The sequence below is a fragment of the Suncus etruscus genome, chromosome 7 (genome assembly GCF_024139225.1).
Source record: "Suncus etruscus isolate mSunEtr1 chromosome 7, mSunEtr1.pri.cur, whole genome shotgun sequence".
Lineage (NCBI taxonomy): Eukaryota > Metazoa > Chordata > Mammalia > Eulipotyphla > Soricidae > Suncus > Suncus etruscus.
The window spans coordinates 37,587,306-37,606,257 of record NC_064854.1 but is presented as its reverse complement, the minus strand read 5'-3'; the positions used below and the strand labels follow the sequence as shown (position 1 = coordinate 37,606,257).

Here is an 18,952-nt window from a genome sequence, read left to right as displayed (position 1 = left end):
CAAAGTCTGTCAGTTCTTGTTGCTTAATTAGTATACTTAATTAAGCTCATAATATCTTCTCTTCTGCCAGTCTTAATTTGCTAAATTTCCATTCTTTCTCAAACCCAGAGCACAACATATGTTTCGCCAAGCCATGCGTACGCCCATCATTTGGTTCCATGTGGTTCCTGCAGCAAATAAAGAGCAGTATGAACAACTATCCCAAAGTGAGAAGAACAATTACTATTCCAGCCGCTTCAACCCTGACAGCCAATATATTGATAGTAGGGGTGTGACTAGCCCAGGGCTGCAGACACTGCCTAGAGCACCAAGACTGAGCCATCCAGCAGAGCAGATAGACTCTAACTCCAGGCTACTACCTCAGAGCACCCAGCCCTGCGGGAAACCACCCACAGCTCCTGCTCCGGCGCCACAAAATGTATTTACTGCAAATGTGAGCAGTGGCTATAACACCAAAAGAATAGGCAAGAAGCTTAATATCCAGCTTAAGAAAGGTATGACTTGCTTGTTTCTGTCTGATGGAATTTCTGTTTTCAAAAGTTAACTATTGAACTCCAAGCACCCTAAATTTCCCCCCATTATTAAGTGAGATAAGCAATTCATTGCTCTGGTCCCCACATTTGACTATTTTCATTCTTTTGTTTGTTTGTTTGTTTTTTGGCCACACCTGGTGAGGCTCAGGGGTTACTCCTGGCTATGCGCTCAGAAATCGCCCCTGGCTTGGGAGACCATATGGGATACCAGAGGATCGAACTGCGGTCCATTCTAGGCTAGCACACGCAAGGCAGATACCTTGTGCCCTGCGCCACCTCTTGGGCCCCATATTTGACTATTTTTAACTAAAATATAAATGATCTCCATGTGTTTATGTGAAAAAGGTAGTAGTTTATTTTTTTGATTTGACAGTGGGGGTGCGTGAAATCTCAAAGGCATAGCTCAGGGTGGGCAAGGCTATTCTCAGGATAACTTAGCCAAGAAGTCTAGAAGGTGATGTGTGCTGCCCGAACTTGGCAATGTTGCAGCCTCTTGGGTCACTCCAGTGGTCCTCAGAGGAACCATATCCTGGCCTCTTAAGGAATCAAGGGTTTTGCTAATGTAAATCATGTACCACTGACCTCTGAGCTATCTCTCTGGTCCCCTAAAACAATTACAAAATGCTGACACTGAAGGAAACTAACTAAATTATGAATTTAGCAGTAAGAATTTGTGTTTATTGGCCCACTTGACATATACATATACAATACTCACAGGCAGACCTTGTGGTGTTCTATTTTAGCCTTAAAATTTTGCTGAGGTAAAATGATTTTTTTGAAGCTGCCCATAATCTGTGATATAATATAAAGAAACCAGAATAGTATGTCCTTATATTCTGTTTTTGAAGTATAATACATTATGTTCCTTTCTTAAGGTCACAAAGTTCACGAGGACTGCCAACTCTTTATTATATAAACCTGCTCTAAGTTTATTCAAGTATCATCTTGCTATATACTATGAATTCTTTAGTTGTTTCTTTTCCTCCATGATTCATAGAAAGATAGTTTCAGATTTCTAAGTGCCGTATTTTCTGGCATATAAGACAACTGGGTGTATAAGACGACCCCTAATTTTGCAGTTAAAACATAGGTTTAGGCCTATATTCGCTGTATCAGACAGAGCCTTCCTGTGCTGCAACTGTATGTACCACAGTGAGCCAATCACAACAAGCAAAGGTTCAAAGGTTATACTGTCATAGACTTTCTCTCTGACTCTGGCCAATCTGAGCAGGCTTTTGACAGTGTAGATTCAGGTCCAGAACATTGTCTAATTTGCATGCATAAAAAGCCTGCTTGGATTGGCTGAGTTAGAGAGGCGGTCTGAGCAGCCTTGCAGTGTGATTGGTGCAGGATCGAGTTGGAAAATTCGTTTTGTGGCAATATTCAGACAATTTTCGTTTATCGGCATATTGAAACATTTTTCGGAATATACTCGGCATATAAGACGATCCCTGATTTTCGGTTAACTTTTTTTGTTTCAAAAGTCGTCTTATACGCCGGGAGATATGGTACTCTTTCTTCATATGAGCACCAAGATACACTTTGCTCTTATCTATCCAGTTAATAAGAACATTTCATATACATTTAAGTTAAATAAAAGGTCAAATGTTATAATGGTAAAGAATATTTCTCTTCATAAGGACAGTTAGATGGGAATAAATCTAATAGGTTGAGTAAGTTCTTTATGGGCAGCAGATTCTCAGTAGAATATTTTGTATATCCTGACACAAAGATCATTCCTCTTTCCACTTAGAATCAGGTTTACAAGACTATAAACTCCTCTTTCCTTCCTAAATCATATTCACTCACTGAACTTTATGTGAACCACAAATTCCTTATTTCAGGTTACTAGCTTTAATTCTTATCATCAGAAATTGACAGCTTGTCTTCTTTTTTGAAATCTTTTAGAAATACAAAGATATAACAGCATAAACTTTGAACTGTTATTTTTAAATGGAGGCAATATTAGTTATTTTTTTAACTACTTAAGAAATCGGGCCTAGTTTTTAGCATAAATATATTAGAAGCCATAAATTGTGTTCTGCTTGGTATTGCTCAACATACATAAAATATTTTACTTGTTTCTTTCATAATAACATTAACCCTCAAACATTTTTATGCTTTCATCCTGATACAAGTCTATTCATTTTGTTACAGTGTTTCATACAATTGTGTATGAACCACTTTTGACACACTGATGTGAAATAAAATTTTATTTACTAGTGAAAAAAATTAATTTTTTGATTATAGAAATTAATGTTTTGTTATAAGAGAATTTAATTGAAGACATGATATTTTACCTTAGGTAATTAGGAAGGCTGCTTAAGATAAGTATAGAAAGATACAGTTTTCATTCAAAATTTTAGACTTTGAGAAATCTAAATTCTATAAAACAACACGGGTCTATCCTAAATTTAATATACTTAAGGTGACAATGTTTGATAGAGTATAGAAATTGCTTATTTTTTTTACAACACCTACAAATATATACTATATATTCTATATATTTTTATATATTATATACCATATTTGCCAGCCTATAAGATGACCCTTCAATCCATGAAAAACCTTCTAAAAGTCTTAAAAGTAAGTTACTTCTTAAAAGTAAGAGGGGTGCGAATCGGATAACTCGTCCCTGAAGCTGGAACAAGTTTCAGCATGCCGTATACCAGCATATAATATGACTCCCGACTTTTAGGAAGTTTTTCATGGGTTGAAGGGTCGTCTTATATGCTGGCAAATATGGTGTTTGTGTATATATATATACACATATATATATTATTATATATTATTATAATATATGTATTATATATTATTATAATATATATATTATTTTTGGGTTATATCGGTGGCAGTCAAGGATTATTCCTCATTCTGTGCTCAGAAGTCGTTCCTGGCAGCTTATGGGATCATATGGGATGCCAGGAATCGAACTGGGGTCCATCCGATTTGGCCATGTACAAGGCAAACACCCTATAGCTGTGCTATTGCTCTAGCTCCAGCACTTAAAAATATTTTATAGGGACTAGACAGATTAGTCTAAGGGTCAGGGTGCTTGCTTTGCATGTAGCCAACCCAGGTTTATCCATGGAAACCCCATTTGGTCCAGACGTAGTCCCTGAACAAGGCTGCATATAGCACATAAACAAATAAAAGTTTTCAAAAATATAGTTTATGGGAGGCAGTGCAATAGCACAGCTGGTAGGGTGTTTGCCTTGCAAATGGATCCCAGATGCCTGGTTCCATCCCTAGTATCCAAGATAGTTCCCTGAACCTGCTAGGAGCGATTTCTAAATGCAGAACCCAGGAATAATCTCTGAGCATTGTCAGATATGACCCCAAACCAACCTCTCAAAATGTAGTTTATTATTAATATAAATAGAGAATAATGATTATCTTTGGAACAAAAGTAATTTTATAGTACTGATTGAAATTGAACAGGATTTTATTGTAGTTAACATTTTTTAATTATTTTTGCATTTAACATTGTTATTAAGTACATAAAACCCACAGGGATGTTAGTATTAAATAGTAAATTCACTTCAAAACGAATCTACATATTTTGAATGGCAGTTTTTCTTAAACTGGAATCAATTCTAAGAGCTGAAAAGTCTTCATTGTATATTATTTTGGCATAATTTTGGAAATATGTCATATAACATGACAAAATAGGATAGCCCCAATATTCTTGCTTATATAATTATGATTTCTTAATATTTATTGCCATTTTGGCATTCTCAAATACCCTGCTCTTTTGTAGAAATTAGCTTTTTAATAAAGTCAGAGTAGAAGGTCAGTAATCTGTTTCAGTCAGTGCAGAATGTTTTGTTGGCTTTACTAAATGAAAATTGATATCTATTTATCTTTCTTTTAAAGGTCATTGCCTGAACTTTTAGCTTGCAGATTTAAGGGTTATTGCTGATATTTTAATAGTATTGAGGATCATATAACAGTCAGCTTTGTGGTTCATACAAATTAATATTACAAAGAAGAATAATTTAGAATTCTTTCTTAATAAATGTTATTGCAAGTCATTAGATTTTCATAAAAGCACAGAGACATATGGATAAGTCCCAGTAGAATAATAAAGGAAATTCCATATAGACAATATGCCATTCAAATCTTCAACACAGAAGACATAGAGAATTAATAGTCCAGGCATCATCAAGTCACTTTAGATTTGAAGCAAATGAATATTTTATTTCAGCTTAGTAAATCTGTAGGCTTTGTTATAGGTATAATATTTTTACCACTTTTTCTCTTTTCTACTTTGTATCTTCTTTAGTTTCCATTTTCAGTTATTTCTATTTTTTCATGATTGTATTCTTTAAGATTTGATATCTTAACATTTTGTATTCTTTTTTAAAATTTCGTATTTTTTTAATTTTTAAAAAATAATCAATTTATTTAAACACCATGGGTACAATGCTGTTCATAATAGAGTTGGTTTCTTAAATTATTTATCTAAGCATCATGGTTACATAATAATTCGTAGTTGGGTTTTAAAGGATAAAAACTTTGTATTCTTTTTTGTGTGTGTGTGTGTGGTTTTTGGGTCACACCCAGCAGTGCTCAGGGTTTACTCCTGGCTCCATGCTCAGAAATTGCTCCTGGCAGGCATGGGACGTGGGATTTGAACCAATGACCTTCTGCATGAAAGGCAAATGCTTTACCTCCATGCTATCTCTCCGGCCCCTAAAACTTTGTATTCTTAAAGATTATTATTATTATAGGTTTATAGTTTTGTACTAAGTTCTGTATCTAATTAATGTATCCTTTATAGATTTTTCAGCTTTACTTCTCTTTAATCTTCCTTCTCAAGATGAGCAGTTATTTTTCCTAATATCATTTGAACTGAAATGGAACTTAATATTAGAATCATCTTTTTAAAAATTCTGATTAATGGTAATCATTTTAGAAGAATTAGAATCATTCTATGATTTATTAAAAATGTATCAATTTTTGGTACATCTTAGCATATTTCATGTTTCACATGCATTGTATGCCCTTTTCTATAGTTTTGAGTTTATAGGCTCATTTGTCATGAATTAAAGTATATCATAAATGCTTCCTAGGAACCTAGAACATCTTTTAAATTTTTAATTTAATGTGTGTGTGATGCTGGGGATTTAATACAGGATTCTCACATACAAGTAAAATGCTTAACCTCTGAATTATATCTATGGCTGGGTTTAAATTTTACACATCTGTAGAATAATTTAAAAATGACTCATCAACTTTTCTACTTTTAAACATATGACTTCAGACTTGGTAACCATGACTCAATTTGGGTTTCTTTACTGAAATATTTGCCTTTCAGAAATACTTTTGAGGGATATGTGTGGTATAATTTAGGTATTTTAAAAAGAAATAGGGGCTAAATAGAGAAGAGTGGGCAAGGTACTTACTTTGCCTGCTGCTGACCCAGGTTTGATTCCCAGCATAGTATAGTCTCTGCACCATCAGGAGTGATGTCTGATGGTAGAGCCAGGAAGTTATTGATCATTCCCAGGTAAACTCCCCCAGATCCCCATAAAAATGAATGAAAAATTAGTAGACAGATATAACTCATTTATTTGTCAGTGTAGCTGTATTTATAGTTTTATGAAATTCTCCATTTCTTTCCCATCTCTTCTATTGTTTTATCTCTGACCTTTTGAACCATATTATCTTTTTTTTTAAAATAATACCGGGTAGGGGGAGGATAATGCCAGGGCTCTGTTTGGGCAGATTTTTGTTGTTAGTTTATTCTTTTAGAGAAATTAAGTTTATTTTCATGATCAAATATTTAGAAATAAAATTTTGATAATTCTATTTATATATTAACTTCATCTGTCTTGAAGTGGATTGTTATTTAATCTATATTAATTAATTTTTATATAGAAACCATTTAAGCCTCTAATTTGACTTTTTTCATTTTTGGCTTTAATTTTTGCCCACACCTGGTGGTACTTATGGGTTACTCCTGACTCTGTGCTCAGAAATCACTCCTCGCAGTCTCTGGGACCATATGGGATGCTGAGGATCGAACCTGGGTTAGCTGCATGCAAGGCAAACACCCTACCTCTGTGCTCACTCTAGCCCCTCTAATTTGACTTTTAAAAGTTGTTGATATGATTTTGGTTTTTTAGATGAGCATATCTACCCCTATTCAGAACTTAGTCCTGACTTTGCAATTAGAAATTGCTCTTGGTGGTGTTCAGAGGACCTTATAGGATGTTGGGGATGAAATGCAAATCAGTTGCATACAAGACAAGCACCCTATATGCAGTGCTATTTCTTACAGATTTTATAGTAGTAACAAAAATGTAGGTCATTGAAATTACAAAAGTTGGGATAGAAAGTAATGATGAATTTCTTTTATGTACATACATTTGTAAAATTCAAGTCATTTCATTGTAATCAGTTGTTTCTCTCTTGAATCTCTTTAGGAACCGAAGGTTTGGGATTCAGTATCACTTCTCGAGATGTAACAATAGGTGGCTCAGCTCCAATCTATGTAAAAAACATTCTTCCAAGAGGTGCTGCTATTCAAGATGGCAGACTCAAGGCAGGGGATAGACTAATTGAGGTATGTGTTTGTTCTATCTATGCAATAAACTTCCTAAATTTTGCAGTTTTACTTTCAAAGTTTTATTTAAAATAACATTTTCCAAAAAAAAACTAATGTTTTTGAAAAAAAAAAAACATAAACTTTAAAACATTCTGTATTTGATTTGCCTTTACATATTTCTATATCTTATTTAAAGAAAAAAATTTTTGTTTACTCAATGATTTTTAGTTAGACATTTCATTAATGAGATAACATAAAATTTTATTATGATCCAGGTACCACATCTAGCCAATTATATTTCTATATGGTTTTACATTTATGTCTATCAATTTAGAAATGCCATCTACTTTGTAATTAGAATAGATACAGATAAAATAAATAAAATTAGTGTATCTTGAAGAGATTTTTGAAATAGCAGTGTGAAGAATAAATTGAGACATAAAGTCAAATGTCTTGAAAAAAAATGAGAAATGGTTCTCAGAAAATTTTTTTGTGTTTTCTTTTCATTTGCTTAAGGTCTTGTTTGGCCGATATAAACATATTTCTCTCTGTGTAAAATGCATTTTCTATAGAAGTAAAGTGGAAAATATTTAGAAAAAGTTAAAGTAAATTCTTACAATATTACCCATTTTCTTAACTAATAAATAGTTTTATATATAATTTTCAACTTTATTTATTCAGCCCTCATAAAGACTCCTGGAAAAGTAATAGAGTTGAATGCATATCTTTTATGCATATATTTTAAACTTAAAACATTTTTTTCTAATGTCTTTTTTCTTATATGTATTAAATTTTATTAAGTTCAAATTATATTTCCGATGGTGTTTCTATAAGTGGCCAATTGTCATTGGGTTATAGAATAGTAATAATCCAATTTTGCAGACATAGCTTGTTTTATTTAGTATACTTATCAACTGAGATTTGAATCTAGCCATATTTTTCTTTCTTTTTTTGTTTTTGTTTTGGGCCCACAACTGGTGGCTCCCAGGAGTTACTCATGGCTCTGGACTCAGAAATCACTCCTAGTAGTCTAGGGGGAACATATGGGATGTTGGGATCAAACCTTGGTTAGCTGCATGCAAGGCACATCCTCCCTGCTATGCTATTGTTCTGACCCAGCACTATTTTTCTCTTTGTACATACAAGTACACACACACACACACACACACACACACACACACACACACACACACACAAACACGCGCGCGCGCCTTATTGAGCCTTTTCCTTACTTATTCTTCAGACCCAGCCGCCTTTCTGTGAGTCTTTCTCTCTTTATATAATTATTTTCAACACATTTGGAACAAAAATAAATACCTGTTTTTATTTATTATTGGGAAGGGCTTTTAGCCTTTTAGCTTTACTTTCTATTGCTATCTACTTGTCCTTAGGACTATAGTTAGTTATATTTTTTTCAAAATATAGCTCTCTAATATCAGTAATAGTAGTTGTTGACAGATTTTCTGTGCCTTTTTTTTTTATTTGTTTGTTTGTTTTTGTTTTGGGGCCACACTTGGAGACACTCAGGGGTTACTCCTAGTTGTGCACTCAGAAATCTCTCTTGGCTTGGGGGGACCACATGGGATGCTGGGGATTGAACTCAAATCCATCCTGAGTCAACTGCGTGCAATGCCCTACCACTGCACTATCTCTCCGGCCCTTTTGTATTTTAAATATTCAGAATCAAACATAAAACTGTATAATGTGTCAATTTTTTGGAGGGCCACACCAAGTGATGCTTGGGTTATTACTGGCTATGTGCTCAGAAATCACTCCTGGCTTGGGGTACCATATGCCGGGGATTGAGTCAAGATCCATTTTGCCCTACAGCTGTGCTGTCACTCTGACCTCTATAACATGCCAATTTTTTGTTATTTATATTATGTTTGTTCAATTTTAACCTGTATGTAATACTGATAATATTGCTTTGAATTAAATAAATTTTCTTGATTTTGCAAAGTGGAACAATGTTTTGAAACATTTAAATAACACAACAATCTTACATGATTATTTAAGTAGCCTATTAATTGCCTTAAATGAGTTTTATTTGTGTCTAAAGGGAGCAAAATAAAATGCCACTTAAACACTTACATTCTCATAAAACTGATCATATACTTCTGAAGATTAAAAATTTTTTGATTTCCCTAAGAATTTATTGTTTCAAATAATGTACTCTAGTAAAATTCTTTTATAACATTAAAAATAGCATGTGAATTATTATTTATTATTATTTTTATCTTTAATAATTATCTTTAATAATATTATCTTTAATAATACATTATCTTTAATAATACATTAATTCTTAGAGATTTTTAACTGAGTGATATTGTTTAGTGATAAAATAATTTTAAAATTTTAAGCAATTTTATTGAATTTTTATATTGTATATTTGAATGTTTGCATTTTTGAATTATTGAATATTTAACATTTAAATGTTATTGAAAGCCATAATTTTTTACTTTGACATACACAAACTAATGATAACAGAAAGCCATCAGGGTACCTCAATAAAAAGATAGAACATTTTGTATTACCCTGCCATTTTAGATATATTTATTTATTACTCATTACTTGGTAATGCTCTGCTGGCTGTAGCTTTTGGTTTATTGATGAGCATTAAAAGATTTACTGCTTCCTATGTCACTTTTAGATGCCTAGTCTGTGCTTCTTTACTAGCCAGGAGCACCCTAATGGTTTCCACATCATGACTGATTTTACCATGAAATGAGTTATTATATTTCACTGAGGATAAGATCAGAACTCGGATGTGTCTCTTTGTTAGGGTTTTTGCAGAAGATTGTAACTGAAAACTTTTTGTTTTAGGTAAATGGAGTAGATTTAGCAGGCAAATCCCAAGAGGAAGTTGTTTCCCTGTTGAGAAGCACCAAGATGGAAGGGACTGTGAGCCTTCTGGTCTTTCGCCAAGAAGATGCCTTTCACCCGAGGGAACTGGTGTGTAAATTTAGAACAGATAAATGATTTCTAGTGCAGATGACAAGGATCTGGGTTAGCTACCTGATGGCCAGTTTTTATTGACACATTATTCTTTTCAAAAGATCCTTAATTTTTAAAATACATGTCTACAATGCTGATTGAGGCCTGTTTAAAAGTCAAATTGCTATGGCATTTTCTAGGTTATTAAGTGTGTATTACTGAACGTTTTCACATGGACTGATTGAAGAGGAATGTCGATTATATCATCACTGTCATTTCAAAAACTGTTGTTGAACACTTGGCATCTTTTCTGCTGCATATGACAAATTTTCATATTTCACATTTTCATATCAAGGAGTCAAGCCAAATAAAGATGTTTGCTTACTCTTAGATGGGAGGAATATCTTCATTAAATATTATTATTGAAACTAAAAGACCTAAGCCTTCTGTCCATTAATTACTAGCTACTGGATTGATATTAAAATGAGGTGAATAGGCTTTTGGTTATCAAACAGTATATTTTACTTTAACATACATATCAATACATTTCTTATATAGGAATTTTCTATTTGTGTGAAAGAAATATAAAAATTTACAAGTTACTTTTTCTGTAAGAAGTACATGGTTTCATATCTATATATATATTACTTATACAGATAAGTAATGTCATTGGAGGGATTTCCTTTATATTTTGATGTGGTAAGAAAATTCATTTATTTCAAATAGCAGTGACTTAAAAATAGATTCTTTGGGTCATTTTAGACCCTAGCTTTGCTTGATCTAAAGAAGTCATTCATAAACAGTGGAGTGGCAAGGTTTTATAGATCACACTTCTGAAATTTGTCACAAAATCTTAATTCTATATGTATTTTAGGTATCATTTATCATGATAAATAACATCTTTTTATTATAAAATTGTTCAGTTATGGTCACAAAATGTTCCTCTGTTATTTACAGATGAAAAGTATAATGTGTTTGTGTAGAAATTTCCGATTGTGAAAAGAGCTGAGAAATGAACACTTGTGTTTAAGTCAATTTAGGAACAAATAATTTTAATAATCCGTTAGTTTTATTTTTAAAACTAAATGTTTAATGCATATATCTTTACTTAAATTTAGTTTTCTATATTCTCTTCCCACTGTTATCCAATTTTGTGCTTAAAATGCCACCTGATCCTAATTCTGAATATGTTTCCATTAAATTGTAAATGAGCACTTAAAAAAAAAATCTCTGCTTTAGATGTGATTTGATGAAGCTTTAATTCTTACTCAGTCAGTATATCTGAGCTTGGATAGTAGTTAGCATTATTAGATTGCCAAAGCTTAAACGTTACTCTTAAACAGCTTCCCAGAGTTAGTGCCAACATATAGCCATCTTAAGGTTATTCAGGTTCTTCTGTCCAATTTTGATCTTCCAAGCTTCTGTTTTCCCCTTCTGCTGCCTATATTTTTTTTCTTGCTTATTTAATTTATTGCTTGTGAGCTTTTCATTAAGGAGTGAGCCAGTAGGCCGTCAGTCTATTATTCATGTTGCAGCTGCTTTTCAAGATTTAAAAGAAGAAAATTCTGAAAACTTAAAGGGGACATTTAAGCGAGCTGATATGTGAATCCAATTAACAAAGCTCTTTCCTTGATTTGGGTATCTGTGTTTAAATTCTTGTAAACACAATTACATTTATCAATATATGCTTTTGTAAAATGGATCAGCTTTTTGAGTGTAATTTTAGCAGCTAAAATTTAAAAATCATAGTTTATGGTCTATAATGTTTTAATTAATAATATTTATTGTTTAGATTATTATGATCTTGCCTAGCTATTAAATTATAATATAACTTATAACTTAGGCTTAGTTGGGAAAATTAAAAGCAATGTAAGGAACAACACATGACTAGAAGAAGCTAGTGACATTCCCTTTACTCAGATTAATAAATTATTTATTGTTTTGACTAAACAAATTTATGTTTGGAAAAATTGTTAAAATATACACAGCACACACAAAGCTTACCAGCAAAAGTTTGGAAGATGGAATAATGTACTGTAATAATATATTCACTCTATATATTCTATGGATTTAAGAACTAAGATACTTCCCCTTAAAGTAAAGCTTTGTATCCCTCTGTATTAATGATGGCTTTGGTCAGTCTGGATTTATGTTTTTCTTCAATTCTTCTAGAGTACAGAGCCAAGCCAGATGCAGATTCCAAAAGAAACGGTAAGAGCTTTGTCTTTTGTAGGATACAGACATGTTTATAAAGTAAACTGAACTAGTTTCTTATTAATTAAATATGAAGTTACTTGCCATCCCTTTCCTCACTCATAAGATACTACATAGGTTTATTAAAATTCAAACTAATTTCATTTTCCGATGACTTATTTGTATATCCAAAATAAAGACTATAATTATTTTGGTTGGAGTGGTAGCATAGATAGTGGCATTAATTTTCTATTCACCAATTTAATCTGAGGTCCCACAAATTAGTGTTCATAATAACTCTACATGTATATGAATAACTTCATTATAAAATTCTGTATTATATGTGACAAGTTAAAATAAATTGTATTCAGACCAGAAATAGAGATAAAAATTCAATGAAATATATAAAATGGTGATATATTAGTAATTAGAATAAACATTAGTTATGCTAATTATGGTTATATTTAATATAAGTTATTTTAGTGTAATATTAGGGCTAATTTTCTTGATAAAAGTGTTTTCTGCTTATAAGATATTCTGCTTCAAAGACAAATTCTGCTTAGAAGACAAATTCTAATTCATGTGAATAAGACTTATTTTTAAACTAAGTTCAGCAGATAATACTAAACTAATATAAGAATTGCTGTATCAGTCTTATAAAATATGGCTTTAATATAATTGCATGGCAGAGGTCATTTATATTGACACATAATATCAATTAGAAATTTTGGTAGAATTTTTATCTGTCAAGCAATCTATTGATATTGTTGTCATTCCTAAGCTCTTTTAAATAGAAGATTTAGCAAAACCATATCAAATAGGTAATAGTATTTTTCTAAAAATTGTCATAATTAGGTATGGAAATCTAAGAATACATCAGACTCAACACAATTAAGAGGCTTTTTTTGTCTTGACACTTGCAAACAGACAACTTTGTACTGAATAAAGAAATAAAATATTATTTTCCAATATTCTATTTTTATAAAAGCAAATTCTAGATCAAACAGAACCACATAACTTGAATCATCTTGTTTTGTCTCATAAATTGAGGGGAAAAAGATAGATGGTACCAAGACCAAACAGTTGTATGAACATTGAGTAGAAATAAAAAAAAAAGAGAGAGAGAATTGATATCCAATCAACAACAAGCTAGACACAGAGGGGACCAATTATATTAGTAGCCCAGGGGGAAAAAAAGGGAGATAAGGGATGCATGCTGGGAACAAGGTTTTAGGGAGGACAACACTAGTGGTGGGAATTCCCTGGGTTTAAGCGCTATGTACCTAAAATATTACTGTGAAATATTTGTAATCCACATTGGTCACAATAAAAGTTATAAATTAAAAAAAGTAATTTTAAGGGACCAGAGTGATAGTACAGCAGTAGGACATTTCCCTGCACATGGCTGATTCCGGATGGACCTCTGTTCAATCTTTCCACATTCCATATGGTCCCTCCTGAGTCAAGAGTGATTTCTGAGCACATAGCTAGGAATCATTGCATGTGGCCCAAAATTAAAACCAAACCAAACAAATGAGTAATTTTAAATAGTCTTCAGGGGACAGGCAAAAAGATAGTGCTTCTGATAGGTTGCATACTTTTTATGTGACCATTCTGTTTTCAGTTCCCAACACCCCCTATGATCCCCTGAAACCTGACAGGAGTAATTCCTCGGGGCAGATCCTAGACAGAGCCTGGAGCAGTGCTTGTTGGACACAAAATAAAGATAAAATAGTTAAAAGATGGTTTTGTTTTCTTAGCATTTTCAACAGTTGACTTTCTTTTTCTCATCATACATCAAAATAAATATCAGTTGATTTTGTAATTACACCTTAGAAAATACTAAAAATTGGGGCTGTAAAATATAGTACTGTGGTAGGACATTTATCTTCCATGCAATCAACCCATGTTCAACCCCCTGGACTCTAGCACATTAAGCCTTCCAGGAGTAATTTCTGAGCACAGAGCCTGAAGTCAGCCTTTGAGTGTTATTGCCTGTTGCATACACACACACAAACACACACACACACACACACACACACACACACACACGCTAAAATTTATTAAGAGAAAATATGTGAAAGTTTTTATTAACATCAGATATTGAATTCTTCTCTAAATCAGATTTTAAATTGATAGATTTGTAGGTTATTTCATATATACTAAGATGCATTGCATAATAGTTAGCTTAGTATGCTATAATTGCAAGATACAAGATAGTAGATTGTGAGAAATATTTTGCAATGTGATTTGGATGAAGACAGTTTGGACGTTAAGATTCCAAACAACAAAGGTGCCCTTGTTTGGAGTCTTAACATCATGGAACTTTTTGGAAAGCAGTTGTCTCACAGAGGAATTACATGTGTTAATGCCTAATACATTCTGAGTAAACAGTAAAGTTAGGCATAGTCTAACTATGACTATCATTAATCATTCTTGGTGAACTTTACATTATATATTTGTGTGTATACATATATGTACGCATATATGTATATTAGAACACACTCAGGATAAATCTATATGTAAAAATAGTTATATACCTAAGGCAGAATATTCTTTAGTAAAAAATAAATATAACAAAGTCTTTCTATTTGTGATAGTATGGTTGCCCTCTAGGGCATCATGCTAAGAGAGATAATCAGACAAAGATAAGTATCATACGATCTCATTTGCATGTGGAGTCTACTAAATAAGTATAAACTTCATTATATATTCCTTTAGATATAAAGGATAGATTGTTAGTTATTAGAAGGAGAAAGTAGATACTGAGAAATGTGGGTTAAAGACATTGAATGCTAAAAGATAAATACTACTTTTAGGGTTTCACACCTCTTTTGTACCCTTTTATAATAAGCCATTCACAGGGCCGGAGAGATAGCATGAAGGTAAGGCATTTGCCTTTCATGCAGGAGGTCATCGTTCGAATCCCGGCGTCCCATATGGTCCCCCGTGCCTGCCAGGAGCAATTTCTGAGCCTGGAGCCAGGAATAACCCCTGAGCACTGCCAGGTGTGACCCAAAACACACACACACACACGCGCGCACACACACACACACACACACACACACACACAAGCCATTCAATGCATTCAAGTCATGAAATATTTATCTTCCTTATCATTATATATGAATAAATAACTTAACAAGATCCCTAAAATACTATCAGTGTTTGAATGTCAAAGGTATTCACTACCCAGATTTGTTCTAAGAAATAAAAGGAAGGGGCCAGTGAGATGGCGCTAGAGGTAAGGTGTCTGCCTTGCAAGCACTAGCCAAGGATCAGGACCGTGGTTCGATCCCCCGGCGTCCCATATGGTCCCCCCAAGCCAGGGGCAATTTCTGAGCGCTTAGCCAGGAGTAACCCCTGAGCATCAAATGGTGTGGCCCGAAAAACCAAAAAAAAAAAAAAAAAAAAAAGAAATAAAAGGAAAATGATTATGTAGGTAAATTAACTTGAATTTCTGAGATATAATTGTTATATATATCATAAATATTGTGTATATGTAAGTTGAAACTAAAATCTGGTTTAAGTTTTAATATCAAAGTCCATTGCATTTGTATAAAAATTTAATTAATTATCAGTGCATCACGTTTCATTGCTCCATTCAGAACATTTTTTTTCCTCTTTATGGCTTTTGGGCTATATCCAGTTATATTCAGGATTATTCTTGGTATATGTTGGGAAAATGCTAAGGTATCAACGTAGTTTGTTAATCAAATGTTAAACATCAGTACTATCTTTGCTCTAGAAGAAACTTTCTGAATTGGAAAATTAATTCACTTCACATAGAGCATTGTCATAGAATTGTCTATATTGTACTGAACAGTATATGGAAGTTCTAGTGAAATTTTTAAAGCCAACCAATAGCAGGAATATAGAAATTTATGTCAGGAATTGGTTCACATTATTATAGGAACTGGCAAGTTCTATTTTGTAAAGTAGGCCAGTAGAGTAAATGATCTAGTACTAGTCCAAAGGCCAGCCTAGTACGTTGAAACCAGAGACTCAGTAGTACCAATGAAGTCTAAAGTAAGTGTGCTCAGGAATTACACAGTTTTAGTAGGGAGGTTTATTTTTCTATTTTATGTAGACTTTTAACTGAGTGATTTAGGCCTATACCTACAATTTTATTTAAAGTCCAGAAATCCAGAAATTATCTGCAAACTTAAAGTTACAACAAGAAATCAATCATCACTATTTTATATATATATATATATATATATATATATTTTTTTTTTTCTACTTGTGGCCAGGTTTTTACTTACTAAAGTATAAGTTTCTTCCTTTAACTAGGACTAATACAGCCCACTTTAGGAATCTTCTCAGGAATATTGGTAAAATGCATGGTAAAATATATTCAGCAGTTTCAGAGCTATTGAAAAAATATTAAAATATTAGGAATATTAGGGGCCGGGTGGTGGCGCTAGAGGTAAGGTGTCTGCCTTGCCTGCACTAGCCTTGGATGGACCGCGGTTCGATCCCCCGGCATCCCATCTGGTCCCCCAAGCCAGGAGCGACTTCTAAATGCATAGCCAGGAGTAACCCCAGAGCGTCACTGGGTGTGGCCCAAAAACCAAATATATATATATATATATATTAGAAATATTAGAATTTAGCAATTATATTGACTAGAGAAAAGGTGATTATAGACTTACATATCAGGAATTCAAATGCATTCTAAAAAGTTTTCTCTATAGACAATCTGGAGCTACATTTGGGAATCTTTGCAAACCTTTCTGATGATCAGGAGGCATTGTGATAGTCTAATTCAAGAAGATTGCAGTCTTGAATTAGAAATTTAATGAACTATGTAATAGATACTCAGTAATAGGTTTATTTAACCATGTTCTCGTCTAGATCAAGTAAATACTACCATATTATCTCCACTATAAACCAAGTAAATCGTTGATAAATTTGAGAAACTATTTTATTTAGAGTAGCATCAAGTCCAGTCCTAATATGTAGACGTTCTTTCCCCACTACCAGGTACTTCCATCTCTCAATGGCAGAGTGTATCACTTTTGGCCTGTAATCACCACAAAATATGGTCCCTATAAAAAGTACAGTATCACAATCTTAAAAATAGGTTGTTAATAAAAATAAAGAATGATCAGAATTAAACACCAAACCCAAAGTTAATAACAACAAATTGATACCCAATCTACAAGTTATACACAGAGGGAACCAGTTATGCTATCAGTCTGGGGTCAAAGGAGGGAGATATGGGATGCATGCTGGGAACAGGTGTGGAGGGAGGACAACAATTGTGGTTGGAATGCCCCTGATCCATTGTCACTCTGTACCTTAAATATTACAGTGAAAGATTCGTAATTCACTTTGGTCACAATGAAAATTATTAAAAGCCAACAAGCAAAAAATAGGTTGTTAAATAGACAGGCTGGATCTGAGGGTAGAGGAGGAAGGAAGTTGACACTGGGTGTTGTGAATGGTCTTCAAACATAGTACTCCGGGAACTCAACTATGAATAATTTTCGAATCTCAGAGTCATAATAAAAGTCAATTATAAACTTTAATTATAGGTCCAAAGAGCTACTGTGGATTTAAGGCAAGCAGTTGACCCTGGTTTTGAGTCCCAGCACCATATATAGGCCTGCTGAGTATTGTCACAGAGCCAGGAGGAAGGCTTGAGCACCTATGTGTACCCTCTCCTCCCCGCAATTAGAGTATTACCAAAAAGAGCTAAGTATTAAGGAACAGATTTAAGAAGAAAATAAAATATTTGTTCACTGAAAATGATAGAATACTAATACAAGAAATGAAATAAGACAGTAACTGTGCTGGAGCTAGAAGTACAGTACAGGATAGTGTTTCTTACATGTTGTCAATTTAGCTTTGGTCCTAACATCAAATAAGTCTTCTGAGTACGTTCAGTAGTAACTCTTAACACAGGGCCAGAATAGCCCCTCAGCACCACCAGGTATGATGCAGTTTTCCCCTCCTCTCAAGAAAAGATATACTATGCCTGAGGCCAGAGAGATAGGCTGATTAGTGGAAGCAATATTTAGACTGGGGCAATTTTTCTATGGGCTAGAGTTCATTCTTTGCATGATAATCCATTATTAGAACAGTACTGGGAGTGGAGCATTGCAACTCCTATTTGCTAATTATATTGCAATGCATTAGTTACTGTGACTGTAAGGTATTAATCAACAAACTGCTACAAAAATTTATGGGACTGACTTGACAACCTAAATTTAAAATTTAACCTATTCATATAGCGAGCAATTAGCACATCTTTGGGTTCAGTACCCAGGGATTTTGTCAACTGCTAATTGAAATTATTCTCTTTGTAATTAGCTTTGGAGTGATTGTTTCTGTACTTTATGTGCATCATTATTTTTTTCTTTAGTCTTCAAACAATATAGTGCAACTCTAAAGTAATTTGTGTTAGATGTTATAAATAACATAGAAATTGATGGATATGGATATGCTAGACTAAAAGTGCTTAATGCCAGGGACCAGAGTGGTAGTGCGAGCCATAAGGCGTCTGCCTTGCAAGCTAGCCTAGAACAGACCATGGTTCGATCCCCTGGCAATCCCATGTGGTGCCCCCAAGCCAGGAGTGATTTCTGAACGCATAGCCAGGAGTAATCTCTGAATGTCACTGGGTGTAGCCAAAAAAAAACAAAAAAAAACAAAAACAAAAAAAAGATTAATGCCACATTTTATATTAGAAACTTGAACATCTGGATTTTGATATCTGCCCTACAATTAATTC

At 33.4% G+C, this 18,952-nt stretch overlaps 1 protein-coding gene across 12 annotated transcripts in view; it reads left to right on the top strand.

Annotated features, from left to right (window-relative positions):
* PARD3 (par-3 family cell polarity regulator) overlaps positions 1-18,952 on the top strand; it is a 674,271-nt gene that overhangs the window by 382,805 nt on the left and 272,514 nt on the right. For 6 of the 12 annotated variants that reach the window (XM_049776402.1, XM_049776406.1, XM_049776404.1 and 3 more), the window contains exons 9-12: positions 109-494; positions 6,965-7,104; positions 9,910-10,038; positions 12,193-12,231. In XM_049776402.1, coding sequence (XP_049632359.1) covers positions 109-494; positions 6,965-7,104; positions 9,910-10,038; positions 12,193-12,231 — 694 coding nt within the window. The remainder of the gene's footprint in view (positions 1-108; positions 495-6,964; positions 7,105-9,909; positions 10,039-12,192; positions 12,232-18,952) is intronic. The other 6 variants (XM_049776411.1, XM_049776408.1, XM_049776410.1 and 3 more) reach the window with 1 other exon arrangement.